The 14178-nt window shown below is 39.7% G+C and overlaps 1 protein-coding gene across 1 annotated transcript; it reads right to left on the reverse strand.

Annotated features, from left to right (window-relative positions):
* Positions 1-831: 831 nt before the first annotated feature.
* Positions 832-13320, reverse strand: AGXT (alanine--glyoxylate aminotransferase). Its single transcript, XM_072995825.2, has 11 exons — positions 12968-13320; positions 10995-11187; positions 8260-8324; positions 7975-8075; positions 6490-6560; positions 5048-5132; positions 3906-4001; positions 3290-3359; positions 2733-2828; positions 1937-2065; positions 832-1459 (listed from the first exon to the last, which is right to left on the reverse strand). Exons 1-11 carry the CDS (start codon positions 13214-13216, stop codon positions 1352-1354), a joined length of 1263 nt encoding a protein of 420 aa, XP_072851926.2. The 5' UTR covers positions 13217-13320; the 3' UTR covers positions 832-1351.
* Positions 13321-14178: the final 858 nt, after the last annotated feature.

Below are 14178 nucleotides of genomic sequence, written 5' to 3' on the forward strand. Positions count from 1 at the left end.
TCTTTCTCTTGTCTTAGTGTATATTTCTTTGTCACCTCTGTGTTTGCTTTACACAAATGATTTTTTAAAAGCAACAAATACACAAGTTGCTTAAGACCGCACTTCTATTTTGAAGAGACATTTTTCCAACATTGAAAGCAGAATGTTTTGATGCCGGGAAACTGCAACTTTCCCCCAGGTATCAATCTATTGTGATTTCTATGTGGAAGGTGGTGCGAATGAAATGTGAGTAGTAAACACGTTGTACTTCAACTCTCAACTATACCCATGCTGCTACATAATTATATATGTTGTTTTTCCTATGACTTTATACCAATGTTTAATACTGTTTTGTATACATTCTTCCAGTTGTTTGGAAGCTATTCTTTTTTTTTATTTTAGCATTTCTAGTGCGTTTATGCAGCACTTTCCTATTTTGTTCTATGGGTGATACACTATCATAGTGCCATGCCTGATGCATCACAGATACAGTTGAACTGTGTGTACCTCAACAGCCAGAATCCTATTGGTTTGTGCACCATAAACCCTAAATGGCGTAACTGGTGTTCATGATAATTTAGCTGTTTGTTGCATGCTCAGACATAATCAGATATGGATTCAGTTGTTTGCTTGGATGCGCAACAAACAGCCAGAAAACTGTGGAAATGACTCAAGCAATTTCTCTTCCACATGCAGTATCTCACAATAGGATACTTGCCAGCATCCTGTTGTACAACTGTGCCTGCAATTAGATGCTGAATACATTTTTTCAGTACTCCCACGGTCCTATAGCCAGAAGAGATGAGAACGAACAAGATTTCAACATCATAATAAGAGGCAGAAGCTGTACTCTGAAAGATTTAAAAGTTTTATGTCTAGAACATAGTCTCTCATATCTACATAGCACCTAAAGCATGTGCATGTTTGTACAGATGTGCACTACTCAAGCTTACACAATTAAAAGTACATTTAGTGAGGGGAAACAAAGAGGATGACAGCAACTAATCAGACAGCCTTGTTGGAGAATTCGCAGATAGTTCACAAAGTTCTGTTCCTGTCCACAGAATAATGTGAAATTAAAATGAAGTTTATTTCCTGTGAACTGTAAGCTACAGCTCTGCAGACACTGTGGGATGAACAAAAGGAATTTTGAATGTGCTCATATAAAAAAAGCACCGAAACATCTTGAGAATTTTGGCTTCAATGACTGGTCTAGTTCTTCTGGATTTCTCTTTCTAAGTGCACTGTGAAAGATAGCAAAGCTGAAGCAATTTATTAGAAAGACCACTGGGCAATACTGCTCTAAACAAATTGAGAGAGTGAGGGTAAAGAGAAGATAGGAACCAGTTTCTCTAAACAATGAGGTAAGATATCATAGCTTATTCTTGAGACAATGCTGGAGAGCATCTTCCAGGGCGCGAAGCACTCTGTCAACATTGAATTTAGTAGAGTTGTAACCCATCAGTCCTATTCGAAGAACCTGGTGATGAGAAAATATTTTTAGAAACAACACTCTTGGAAAGCCTGAGCCAGCTCTCCTCTTTTGTTATTCATACCTGTAAATAGAAATGGCCATGTGACTTGGACTCAAACTTGATCTATATTCTTTCTTGCATGTATATACCGCCCCATTAATGTATACCACTATATGTGACTTAGTTGATTTGTCCCTCCATGGAGCCCTCTGCTTCAGGGTGAAAGAGTGTGTTTCCATATTTAACTGTTTATTTTCTTCATATACAAAAGATAAATATTTGAGGGAAGGCTACATTCTAGCCAGCTAGCTTTTCATGGCCTGTCCATTTTGAGGATGTGAATTTATAATCCTCAACTTGAGCCACTGAATTAGGAATTCATAGCCATGTCTGCAGAGTCCTATAAGACTTACTAATTCACCCAAGCCTACAAAAGTGAAAATTATCTATTTTATTATTTCTGACCATAAGGGTGTACCTACCTTGCCTGCTGAAGCACCCAGGCCTCCTGAAACTTCAATCCCATGATTTTTCATAATATATTCAGTTATTTCTTTCCAGTCATATCCCTCGGGTATAAAAACAGTGTTGACTGTTGGAAGTCTTGCATCCTGCAGAACAGAAGGCAATATGCTTTCTGGTTTTATATAAACTCCTGAGCTCTCTCTAAAATTGGTAGGAAATCTGGATCAAAGATCACCACCATCAAGCATTTTTCTCCTTGCTTGTTTGGTAGGAGCCCTACTCCTCTGGCAGTGGCAGTGGTGGCAACTGCCACTGCTGAGCTACCACTATTGTTAATAATGATGGCTAAAGCCTGCCTTTCCGCTATAATGCAGCACTCAAGGCAGTTTACAGTTTTCATAAAACAATGTGTGAGAGCCTTCAATGAGCAGCAGAGGCCCTTATGTACCACTATACGTAGAAGCCTCTTGGCACAGCAGTTAAACTGCAGTACTGCAATCAAGAGCTTGAACGTGGACTCAGGGTAGCTGGCTTGAGGTTGACTAACCTTCCATCCTTCAAAGGCCAGTAGCTTGGAGAGGGGTGCAATGTACAACATGCATAATTAAACTGCAAACTGCCCAGAGAGAGCTTTAAATACTCTGGGGCTGTATATAAGCAGCATACTGTAGTTTAATCTGCAGTGTTTCAAGATGCAAAACATGCACAAAACCCTAAAACGCTACATACATGTGATATGACACGTACAGTGTTTCTTGCATTACTTATTAGTTGACCCACATTCTACAATCATGACTGTTGTTTCAGGCATACCGGTTCTTTCACGAAGAGTTTGAAGCCTAACTTCTGCAGTCCTTCACACAAATACAGACTGTTTTCCTTATGAAGTTTCCAAGAGTTTTCAAGCCCCTGTGTAGGAAAAAAAAGCAAGTTCTTATATGTTTAGCAGTATAATCAATCTGACTTCTGAATATGGCAGGTTTGTGACTGAAAATGCTAATTGGTTTACCGACACTTTGACCATTGATGACAAAGAACTGCCCAAAATTGGTACATTATTCTTTTCATTTTATTTTTTGCCACATCATACTCATGGCATCTTCCACACCAATGTCAGAGAAACAAAGGACTGACTTAGAAAATGAGCTCAGCATCAGCTCTGAAGATTTCTCATTCTGTTTCCAATTAAGAAAAGATGATATGCTCTATTTATTTCTCCTATGAGCATTAGTCTGTAAAGCAGCTCTAAAATTTCCATCTCTAATTTTGCTCAGGAAGTAGAAACAGTAGTATTAGAATACCTGTTTGCCTCTCCATTCCTCCCACCCTTCTTTAGACAGCATGTCTTACAGTCTCCTACAGTGACTAACCTTTTCTGCAAGAGCTGCCAAAGCTTCTCGTAGACAGAAGAATGTGTTGATGGGAGCAGTATGATGATATCTGTAAAAATGCATCTGATTATCAGGGATGTTCAGCTTGCATAGAGAGAAACAATCAGAAATCATGTTCTAATCTGCTATTTTACTATCAACTTCTATCCCAAAGCAACCTAGGATTGGGGAGTGGCATAATGAAGCAAGGAAATGTTGCACTATGTTGACTTTACACTTTAAAAGCCATACCTGATTGAGGACTGTGCAGTAATGCTTTGTGCTTCAGATCATTCCAAGTCAGAAAGAAAGATAATGATGTTCAATTTATAGCTTCCACAAACAAACCCAGCTTTGTATTTTCAGTGTAAAGCAGCCTTGGAGGCTGCCCTTCAGAACGGCTGGGACTGATCATCCTTTCCCATGCTATTCAAAGTCTCCCACCTCCCCCACAAGATTCTGTCCCATGTACAGAACAGAGATTGTCATATGTTGTCAGGAATGGCCATGCAGGTGAATAGACACATGACAGCCCATCGCCTGCCCAGTTCCTTTTGAGGAAATCAGGGTGCTACCTTCTAGATGATCAATAAAAATGCTATGTGGTAAAACTCACTTCCTTGGATTATCATCACATCCCCAGTATTTAGCCAGCTCTTCCATGTCCAGATAGAAGGAGGATGGTTTTGTCTTTCTGTTATAAATCTTCTTCCTGACAAAATGGAAAGGCAAAAATTGAGCACTTCAGTTTTGATTCTGCAAACCACAAGTTCTGTATGACCTCTGCCCTAGTATGTGCTCTAATAAACTTTACACTTCAAAGCCACAAAGAACAAGAGGTCATTTTGCTGATGTAGTAATGGTTTGGGGGCCATATCCTCAGAGAACTGGATCTGAATAAGAGATCTGCAATATACACGAGGAAGAAATTATGACATTGAGATGAAATTATCACATTATTTGTTGGTTGTTAAACAAAATCACTTTAATTTAAAATACAATGTTACTTCAGAGTCCCAAAGCTGTTTTTTGCCTTTTCATTTATCTGCCACAGCAGACATAGAATGGTGAAATGGTCCCTTGGTGAGATATAACAGACCTGCCTCTGTGCTAAAAAAAAACTGTGATGATTTATAGAAACAGAGTGCTTAGACTCAGTCAGTCAGTGGAACACTCTTGGCAAGTTTCTCAAGATTTTCAAAGCTAAGACCAAATAACATCACTTCCCACTAAATGCCCTTTGTCAGAAAGAAGTAAGGAATTATAGATGTTCTTTAATATGAGGCACCTATAACTGGAATTCTTAAGAAAAGGCAAATGTCAAACTCCAGGATGTACAGTAGGTACTGTACTCAGCTAGTTTTTATTTAGGATAGGATTCCGATATCATAAATTTAAAAAAAAGAGACCACAAATGCTTTTAATAAGAGATTGTGTGACAGTTCATTTAGTGCTTCAGTAAGGAAAGTTGCACAACAAATTGAGTAAAGTGTTGCAGGAGATACAAGGCATTTGTGGATTTGGTTTCATAATTCTCACAAGTGCTTCAGTGCAAGATGCTGAACAGTTTTTCTGTGAATAGAAGACCCTTTCTGTACACCACTAGATCCAACCTCATTTCCTTAGTGGAACAATTAGCCTTCCATTATTTCATGTGCCCCACAACCTGCCCTGCACCCTTTAAGCTACTTGGGTGCAGTAGACAATGCCATCTATGCTCCACTGTTGATTGCAACATATTGCAAAAGGAAATTTTACCTTGCTCTGTTGCTAAATGAAATAGGAGAAGCACCAGGCGGTGCACTTAAGACTTTCTGGGAGCCACTGTATAGAATGTCGATTCCTGTGTGTTCAATAAAGAAAAAAAGAGTTCCATCATTTGCTGTCACACAGGAAAGAAGCTTTATGCTGGAAGAGTGTCTTGGACAAGGTTTTCCTTATCTATCCATCTCCATATTATGGCTGGTTCAAAAACAAATGTTTTATACAGCAGTGGTTTCAGAAATCACTGCAAAATTAGGAGGAATGAGGATTTCCTTTAAAAAGGGGGGGGAGGGGGAGAAATATTCCCATTAGACACTTCGTCATTTAGCAGTCATTTTCTTTCTGTAGAGAATGTAGGGGTCTAGGAATTTCCAGCAGTGTTCGATAAACTATGATTCTGAGAATTTGGGAAGGAAAGCAGGGATAGTTTAAGTGGCAGTAAGCCAACACAAGTGTATAGTGTACACTCTAGCCTAGAAACTCCTGTTTCACACCTAAAGTGAGAACCAGAGGTTTCCCTTCCATTGCCACAGGGAGCGGATTGCTAAGGGATGGCCTGAGGGGCAGTCTGCTTGTGAGACCTGCCTCACCACCTCACCATGCTCCAGAAAGGGAGGCACCCAACCACCCTCTGTTGGAGGTGGCTGTGCCTTTATATACTTTCCTGTGTGCACACCAGCCAAGAAAAAAGATGTAGGAAGTGGCACATCAAACAGGCCCCCCCTTAAAAACATGACTTCTAGAAGTCCTCTTGGAATCAAGGCAGGTGGAGAGAATGAGCAGAGAAATCACCTATGTTGCAGTTGGAACTGATTCCCTTTTATACCCCCTTCCCTTTTTGTGTGGGCTCTAAGACAAATCTTCAGAACCAGGCAAAAACGAAGAAAAAAGCCAGCTCTAAGGAGAGCTGCTTGCTTCACAGCAACCTGCCCCTTCCCTTTTGGGAAGCATGGGTACAATGAAGTATGTGGAGTTTCTGCTGCCCACAGGGGCTGCATTCCTCTCCAAGGCCAGGCAGTGACATGGGAGGACAGCACCTTGCTTCTCACCTGAATCAGCAGAAGACCTTTGGCCTCCTCTGGTGAGGACTGTCTTACAGACCCAGGAGATGCCTATGCATTAATTTCAGATTTATCTATCTGCCCTATAAATGCTGTGACAAAGGGACACAAGGTCTCATGTAATAGACTTTACTTTCCCCTGGTCGTTTTACTGTGCTGTTAGATTTAGTGTGCAATTAGACAAGCTCTAAATTCTCAGCATGCTTATGGTTATCTTCTGTCACATGCTTTTGCTAGGGTCAGTTAGCCTAGCCATTCTTGTTAGAAAATACAAAGTTAAAATCCATTTTTAAAATAAACATCTACTTTGTGTAGAATCTCAAATTTAGAAAACAGCATTCATGTTACATTGAGAGAGAATGGTATCTTCCTCACCTTGCTGGTCCATTAGTACTGGAGTGCCCCCTAGTGATGCAACAGCATCCACCAGTAGTAAGCAATTATACCTAAAACAAGCACAATAGAGACAGAGTTAGAGTATCAGGCAAAGTCTAAAGAAACGGAACAAAACAAAACAAAAACATGTGATGTTTTGTTTTGTTTTGTTTCTTTGGATTTTGCCTGATATGCTTGCACAGACTAACATAGCTACCTCTTCTAAAACTACAACTACAAGAGTTAGAATATAATCCTGTGTCTTTGGCTGTGCTTTGGATTGGAGTGCTGGGCCAACATTATGGGGAGTCCCTTGACTGAAAAGGGCTGAAATGTTGGAAGGCTAGCAAACCCATGCATTCTCCAGCAATTTTATTAATATTTTGGTTTGTTTGCTGTTATTGTTCAAAATCATTGTCCCTGAACTGTTTATTCACTTATGAGGAAAACATTGTTGTGGATATGTGATTTTTAAAAAAATAGTTAAAGAACCTTGCCATTCTGCCTTCCTTCATTCAGTCTATCTGATGTTTTGGGTTTTAAAGAAAGATTCTTAGTTTGAGAGTTTTGTAATTTGAAACTTAATAGGACAAACCTATTACTGTGGTCCTTTCTGTTTTGATATTCCTTTTTCTTCCTCCTCTTCCTTGTTACTCTTTCAATTTGCTTTCCCAGAAGATACGCTTCAGTGAGTCTAAATCATATTGTGGTACTATAACATATATAACATACTGTGAAGAGGCTAGTGGTCTGAAACACTGGTCTTTGGGGTAATATTAGCAAAGATAATCTTTAATGGCCATAGAGTGTACTGAATCTAAGTACAGAGTAGTGTTCTAATAAATGATTTGGCTTTTGCTTACATGCTAGAGCAGAGCCTGTGTAACTTTATTAAACATGCTCTAGCCCATTCTTAACTGAATGTTGGGCAGACTCAATGGAGTTGGCTGTGAAAGAAAAAATAGAATCCAATAAGAGGAAAGTGGGCAAAATATATTAAAATATATGGACTGCTTTCCAACAGTTACTCAGAGACCTAGATAGATATGAGACTATGAAAGGTGCTAAAATTATGTCAACTTCCAGGCCCTCCGCTTACCTCTCTCCTCCACCCCAGGCCTCATCTGTAATGCATTCTGCCTGGTCTGTTCTTGTATGGTTGTCAGTATTAATGACAGTCATATATAAGACTGAAGTAGTTTGGTTGTTGATATATCATATGTATGTACTAGGTTACCAAGTAGGGAGGGGAAGGAAATGCTAGGGTGGAATGTCTAGGCTAGGGTCAAAGTCATTTTTTGTTGCATTTTTAAATGAATAAATACTACTCTGCCTCCCAGAGTAGTGACATGTTCACGGAATGGGAGGGGTATAAATCTAAATAAATAAATACAAAATTCTTTGCTAAAACTATCATTGTAGGGTCTGGGTTCTGGCTCTATCTTTGAGGTAAATTGGCCTTGATCCCTGCATGGCCTCACTAACCTGTGACAAAGCTCTCCAAGGCCATCTAGTGGCTGAACCACTCCCGTGGAAGATTCTCCGTGTGTAATGAAAAATAAAAAGGGAGCATACTGAATCAAACCCTGTGACAAACAATAGGATAAAAAGAAAGTACAGTATTAATTTTTACGATGGCAGCATGTTCCCATTAGAAAGGTTGCTAAATTCCTGACTGCCCCAGTCATCTCCATCAGGAAGACAGAAGATTAAATACATTCAATAACATAGTCTGTTTGTCCTTTTGAGCATTCTTTGTCCACAGCTCACCTTCTCAATTTCTTCTAGAGTAAAATACTCTCCAGGGTTCTTTACCAGCTGATGTACTTCAGCTCCTATAAGGATGTCAGGAGAAATTAAATGAAAAGTCATGGAAGAAATAAATGTTACGCCTTCAAGAAAGCATCAACAATATTGTGGACCAACATTCCTGCCTTCGGGGGAGTCTTCATTATCTGCCGCCCCTCAGGCACTGAGTGAGAGACAGTGAGGCTATGCTGCTGCTGGTTGCCAGCCTTCCTGGGGGAGTTTGGCTCGGACTCCCTCGGCCTTGCGGGTCTGGGCCCTCGCTGCCTCTGGCTGCCCCGCCCCCTCTTCAACATCAGCCATCTGGCTTGGGAGGGGGGGAGAAGGGGTTTTCATCAATTGCCATCAGGTTACATACCTAGAGAACCACAGTGGAATATCAACTGTGGGTCCTGATGGCAATTTTTAGAGTATATATTTTAATTGTAATTGTTTTATCTTTTTACTGTATTTTAATTGTTGTAAGCTGCCCAGAGACCTTTGGGTAGTGTGGGTGGCGTATAAGTTAAACAAACAAACTAACTAACTAACAAACAAACTATTTTGATACTAGGGGACAGAGGCTTAGCTTAGAGGTAGAACATGTATTTCGCATACAGAAGGCTCCATGTTCAGCCCCCAGAATTTCCAGAGAAATCTGTCTCAAAACCAGTAGACTCATTGCACATTATCGTTGACAGTGGAATAAATAGACCAATGGTACAAGGCAACTTCCCGTGTTTCTAATTATCATCCTTTGTAGGGGAAGAGCCGTAGATTTCATAGCATACCACAAACACTGAGTGAAAATCCTTCCTCCTGCATTCCCTGCCACCATCTTTCACTGAACTTCAATTTCTGAATTGAAATTAAATAGGAAAGATTATCAAACTTTGCAGAGTTTTCAATTGATTACACTGGATTTTGCTGACTGGAAAACATTTTATTTTGCCTGTAACAGCTTACATTATGTGTGTATTGTGACCAATATGGACTGAATGCGCCTCAATGCTGTCTGAAAACGTTTTGAGAACTAGTTTGAACATGGACAAATTACAAACCAGGCACAGGTTAAAGGCTTTAGATGAGGAATGGGGATCTTCCACTCAATAACCTGCATACAGGCAGGAGACACATATTTCCTTTCTTGCATCATTATTTTCAATTACTGATGGAAAGCAACAGATTTTTTAAAAGAAGTATTTAAAAAGTGGAAAGCCACTGCATAGGAAAGAGTTTTGCTTTGCTGCCAAAGATGCAGCTGCATGGTGGACAGCTCTGCTTTGCAATGTGGGGAACTGTTGCCCTGGAGTTTCAGTAGAATTTGATGCAAATTGTCTGTGGCACGACCCTAGGTCTTTAACAGTAAGAGTTACAAGTGGATTAGTGTTTCTGTTGGAGGAAAGGGAAAGTGCACAGAATTTCTCATTGCACAGAAGGTCCCAATCAGGCCCTAGTGACCTACTGACTTTTCTGCTGGACATGAATCAGATATTAACCCGAGTACATAGCAGCAGCTTGTCAAAGTCCAGATTCCATGGGAACTGTCAATATTAAACAGGGAACAAGAATTAGGTACTGCAATATTAAAACACCAGTTAGCCAGTAACTGAAATAAAGGAGCATTCAGGCTAAAAGGAAGAATGACAGAAAAGGCAAGACTCTGCCTTCTGAGAATCTGGCTCAGTATTGTACACTTGGATTGGCAACTATTCGATAGAGCTTCAGATAGAAGTCTTTTCCAGCATTACCTGGATTTGCCAGTTAATGAACCTGGCACCTTCTGTAAGCAATGTATGTGCAAAACCACTTAACTATGACTGCAGTCCTGTCCTTGAAGAAGTAGAACATTCATGAATAGTAACATTATTGTCTCGTAAAAACAGTTTTGGAAGTCTTGTGTCACTCTAAAAACTAATTTGTCTCAGTTTGTCAAATGCAGGAGGTGCTACTCTCAGTTGCTACTTGCAAATGAAAGAAGGAGATTGTGTTGTGCCATTGCACCGAAGGCTTTTAAAGGTACACAAGCACTGGGGGACAAATCAAGACTTTGGCATTGGAGATGGGGATACATTCCCACATTGAACTATCAATGCCTGCTATTTGCATGAGAAGAAACATTCCCATTCATGTTAATGGAAGTTTTTCTTCCAATACAAATAGGCATGGGCTTCTCATGGGACCACCACAAGATACAATGTTAAAAAGCTAAGGTAGGGAACCTGTGGCTCTCTTGATTTCTCCTGTGAGACCGCCTTCCAAATGTTGTTGGATTCCATCTCTCATCAGTCAATATTCAAAAATGGTAGAGTGACATGAGAATGGCAGCGTGTTTAGTTAACTCAGAGTCTGCAGAACCCAGATATGCATACTACTGGAATGTATAGTTCCTCTGGACATCCAAATCTTTCAATGTTCTGTGCCTGAGTAGTCAGACTTGCAAATGAAGCCCACATTTTCTTCTTACTGACCAATCACAAAACAAAAGTAAGCTAATTTGCAACATGCAGAGTGAAGCAGACTTTTATCCATTCAAGAAATTTTCAGGGAGTTCCACCTCCAATGATATGCTAACTGTACCTGTCTTGGCCCTAAGCTGCTGAACTACTGCACTCTGAGAGCACATTTTCTTTAAAAAGTGGGGGAATTCCTTAGCTTCTAACAGGGGTAGCCTCAAAGCTGACTAAAATTTAATACAGAGTAAGATATAAAGCCCATACCAAGCCTCTTGGCGATATCAGTCACTCGTTCGCCCCAGAAGCCATTCACAGCAACCAACACTTTGTCACCTTGCTCCACCATATTTAGGACAGCCGCTTCCATGGCACAGTGGCCTGTGCCACTGACAGCCAGTGTGAGGGGGTTCTTTGTCTGGAAAGCATATTGGATTCCCAGTTTGATTTCATCCATGATCTGATAGTAACAAAGAGGATATCCAGAGTTAAAACAGTTTCCCCCAAAGCTGCCAGTGTAAGGGCATTTACTTCAGTATCTTCTGATCCCTCATGAACAAGGGGAAAAGTTAACTGTGTAGTACCACAAAAATTGCATACACATTTTTCTAAACAAACAAAAGCCTTCAAAAGATCCTTTTTAGTAGTCTGAAAAGACAGATTCAAGATTAAAAATATGGTCCTGTAATTATACCAGACAGCCGTACCAATCCTGCTTGGTTTGAGATCTTGCATTTGATGCTGCATTTCCTTACATTATAAGTTGGTCACACTCACTATATTCAATAGAGCAGTGACATTTTTTCTTATATGATAAATTTTAAATACAAAGAGCTGTCCAAGATGAAGAGCAAAATAACTAGGTTTTCTAATACAACAAAGTTCAGATGACATATGTATGGAGCAGGGTTTCACTCTGAAAGTCTCAGTATATTTCCACATGAAGTATTTATTGTGCAATTACCCTGCTGCATTCACAGAGCTTTGCTGAAGACCCAGATGTCATTCTTAATTTGTAAGTCCCCTATCATTAGACGTTAATTAGATACTAACACCTTAGCAGTAGTGGGTTATATACGTTTAAGAATAGGTTTTCCATGCCCCTATTTTTAAAAGAGTTTTTAAAAAGATTTGAGGTTGATGCGGAAACTCCAAGTGGTGCAGAATGTGGCGGCCAGACTCCTTAGTGGAGTGAGAAAATACCATCATATTTCTCCTATTCTGGCTGCACTGCCTTGGCTGCCCATTCAGTTCTGTATCGACTTCAAAGTATTGATGCTTACGTACAAATGGTTTAGGGCCTCGATATTTGACGGAACACCTACTCCCACCAAGATCTACCCGTATCACTCGATTGAGTCAGGAGGTGAGGCTGAGGAGCCTGATGCTGAGGGAGGCTTGGGAGGAAAAAACAAGAAACCGGGCCTTCTCGGCGGTGGCTCCTTGCCTCTGGAACAACCTCCCTCCAGAGATTCGTGCGGCCCCGTCGCTGGGTATTTTTAAGAACCAATTAAAAACTTGGATGTTTAAGCAGGCCTTCCCTCCTGTTAATACTTAATTTTCTCCTCTTCATTTACCCTTTGTTATTTCCCCATCTTGAAGAATCTGTTTATTGATTTAAAAGTTTTCTTTAATTGTTACATTTATATTTACTTGTTTTACTTGTTTGGAAGCTGCCTAGAGTGGTCGCAAGACCAGATAGGTGGGGCATAAATAAATAAATGAATGAATGGATGAATAAATAAATAAGTAAGTAAGTAAGTAAGTAAGTAAGTAAGTAAGTAAGTAAGTAAGTAAGTAAGTAAGCAAATAAATAAATAAATAAATAAATAAATAAATAAATAAATAAATAAATAAATAAATAAATAAATAAATAAATAAATAAATAAATAAATAAAGGCTTAGTGGATCAAAACTGCAGGAAAAGCTGAAGCTTGTGTGGTCGCAGTTACTGAGGTCATCTCAAGTATGTTCCTGTTTCAAAAAGAAGACATCCATGTTAACTAATATGTACTGTGAATAATGAAGCATAATTACAGAATTTTGCTATATTCCTCAGTCAACAGGCTTAATTAAAATTACTTTCAAAATAAGAAATAAAAAATCAAGCAAATCAGTACATTAAAGAACAGTGAAAGTCTCTTGGAGTGATGCCTCCATGGTGGGAAAGCAGTAAATGGAAAATGACATAGAAATCGTGAATTATGAATCTCAGGAGAAGTTGGAACTGTAGCCCTTACCTGAATCATTTCTTTATGCATATGTCCTATGAGCTGTCGACCACCTGCAGACAGGATCCGAGGAGGGGGGTTGGAAGGCCCGGGGCCCAGCAGTAGCCTGTCTGGCACAGACAGGGGCTGTAGCAAAGGTGGAGGAGGTGACACCAATAATTTTTGAGAAGACATGGTGCGGTAACACTGAGTTGAAACTGAACGCAGCAGAACACGACTCCAGCCTGCAGCCTGCAACGCTAGTAACAAAGTGCTCATCCCTGACCTTAAATACTGTAGAGGGATTGCTGGGTCAAGAAAAACAAACAGATCTTAGATATGATAAACGTTGCAGCACTTCCCTTGGTTACCTGCTGTTGTGAAAAAAATCTTCCAGATACCCAAAAGCTGTACAGATGCTTTGTCCTATCACAGGCTTTCAGGCTCCTGGTAAGAGGAGTTCAACTTTGAAACCGTGACTTCTAAATTACTTATCCCTCTGTTTTTTTCCAAACAAGTCTGCTTTCAAGAGTCTTCAGCCTTCTTTGCCTTGGAAGAGCTTAAAAATTAAATGTCATGTCAGCATTTCCCTTCTTGTTCTTTAGATGACTAGGCAGGGCCACAGGTTTCTCTAATCTGAGCAGTTGTGATCCAGAAGTTGCTTCAGAGGGGAGCCAAACTGTTGGACTCTTCTGCTCAAGTCTGGTTAGGTCTTAAATCAATTAATCCAAAATCAATTTCATAATAAAAATAAAAGAAAACAACTTATTATTTTTTTTGTCCTGTTTGGAATTTGCCTATATGATTGAAAATCCAACATACAAAACAAAACAAAATTTGGTATATAAAACAAAATCATATAAAATGAATGTTTAATTTTTAAAATAATAGCTGCCCAGGAGCAACTCTGAAGCAATCTTCTGTTAATCGTTTGTGAGAAGATGCAACCTGCATTAATAAAAGGGTTAACAAATAACTATGCCTGTTTGTTTTTCCTGCAGGGCAAGAGCAAGAGGTTTTTGCTGTTCGAAGCAGTGAAGCAAGTGGCACTTTCCCCCCTGCAACTCAAATTGTGTAGTACACAAGGCTAGTTTATTTTAACACTCGTGGCAGAAAATCAGACAGGTGATTCTCCATGGCAGTAAAAGTAGAACAATAAACCAACTTGTGGAAAAATATTTCTCTTTCAAAATATTCCAAGTCAGTTGCCTTAGGCAACCACCTAAGTTAGCCACCTCACT

The sequence above is a fragment of the Pogona vitticeps genome, chromosome 3 (genome assembly GCF_051106095.1).
Source record: "Pogona vitticeps strain Pit_001003342236 chromosome 3, PviZW2.1, whole genome shotgun sequence".
In the NCBI taxonomy this organism is placed as follows: Eukaryota; Metazoa; Chordata; class Lepidosauria; order Squamata; family Agamidae; genus Pogona; species Pogona vitticeps.

What these genes read in the sequence shown, in the direction of transcription:
- AGXT (XM_072995825.2), bottom strand. Translation starts at nt 13,216, where the DNA reads ATGAGCACTTTGTTACTAGCGTTGCAGGCTGCAGGCTGGAGTCGTGTT. An exon ending in TGCATAAAGAAATGATTCAG is followed by an intron (nt 11,188 to 12,967) that starts GTAAGGGCTACA and finishes TGTTACTATCAG; the next exon opens with ATCATGGATGAAATCAAACT. An exon ending in CTCTAGAAGAAATTGAGAAG is followed by an intron (nt 8,076 to 8,259) that starts GTGAGCTGTGGA and finishes TGTTTGTCACAG; the next exon opens with GGTTTGATTCAGTATGCTCC.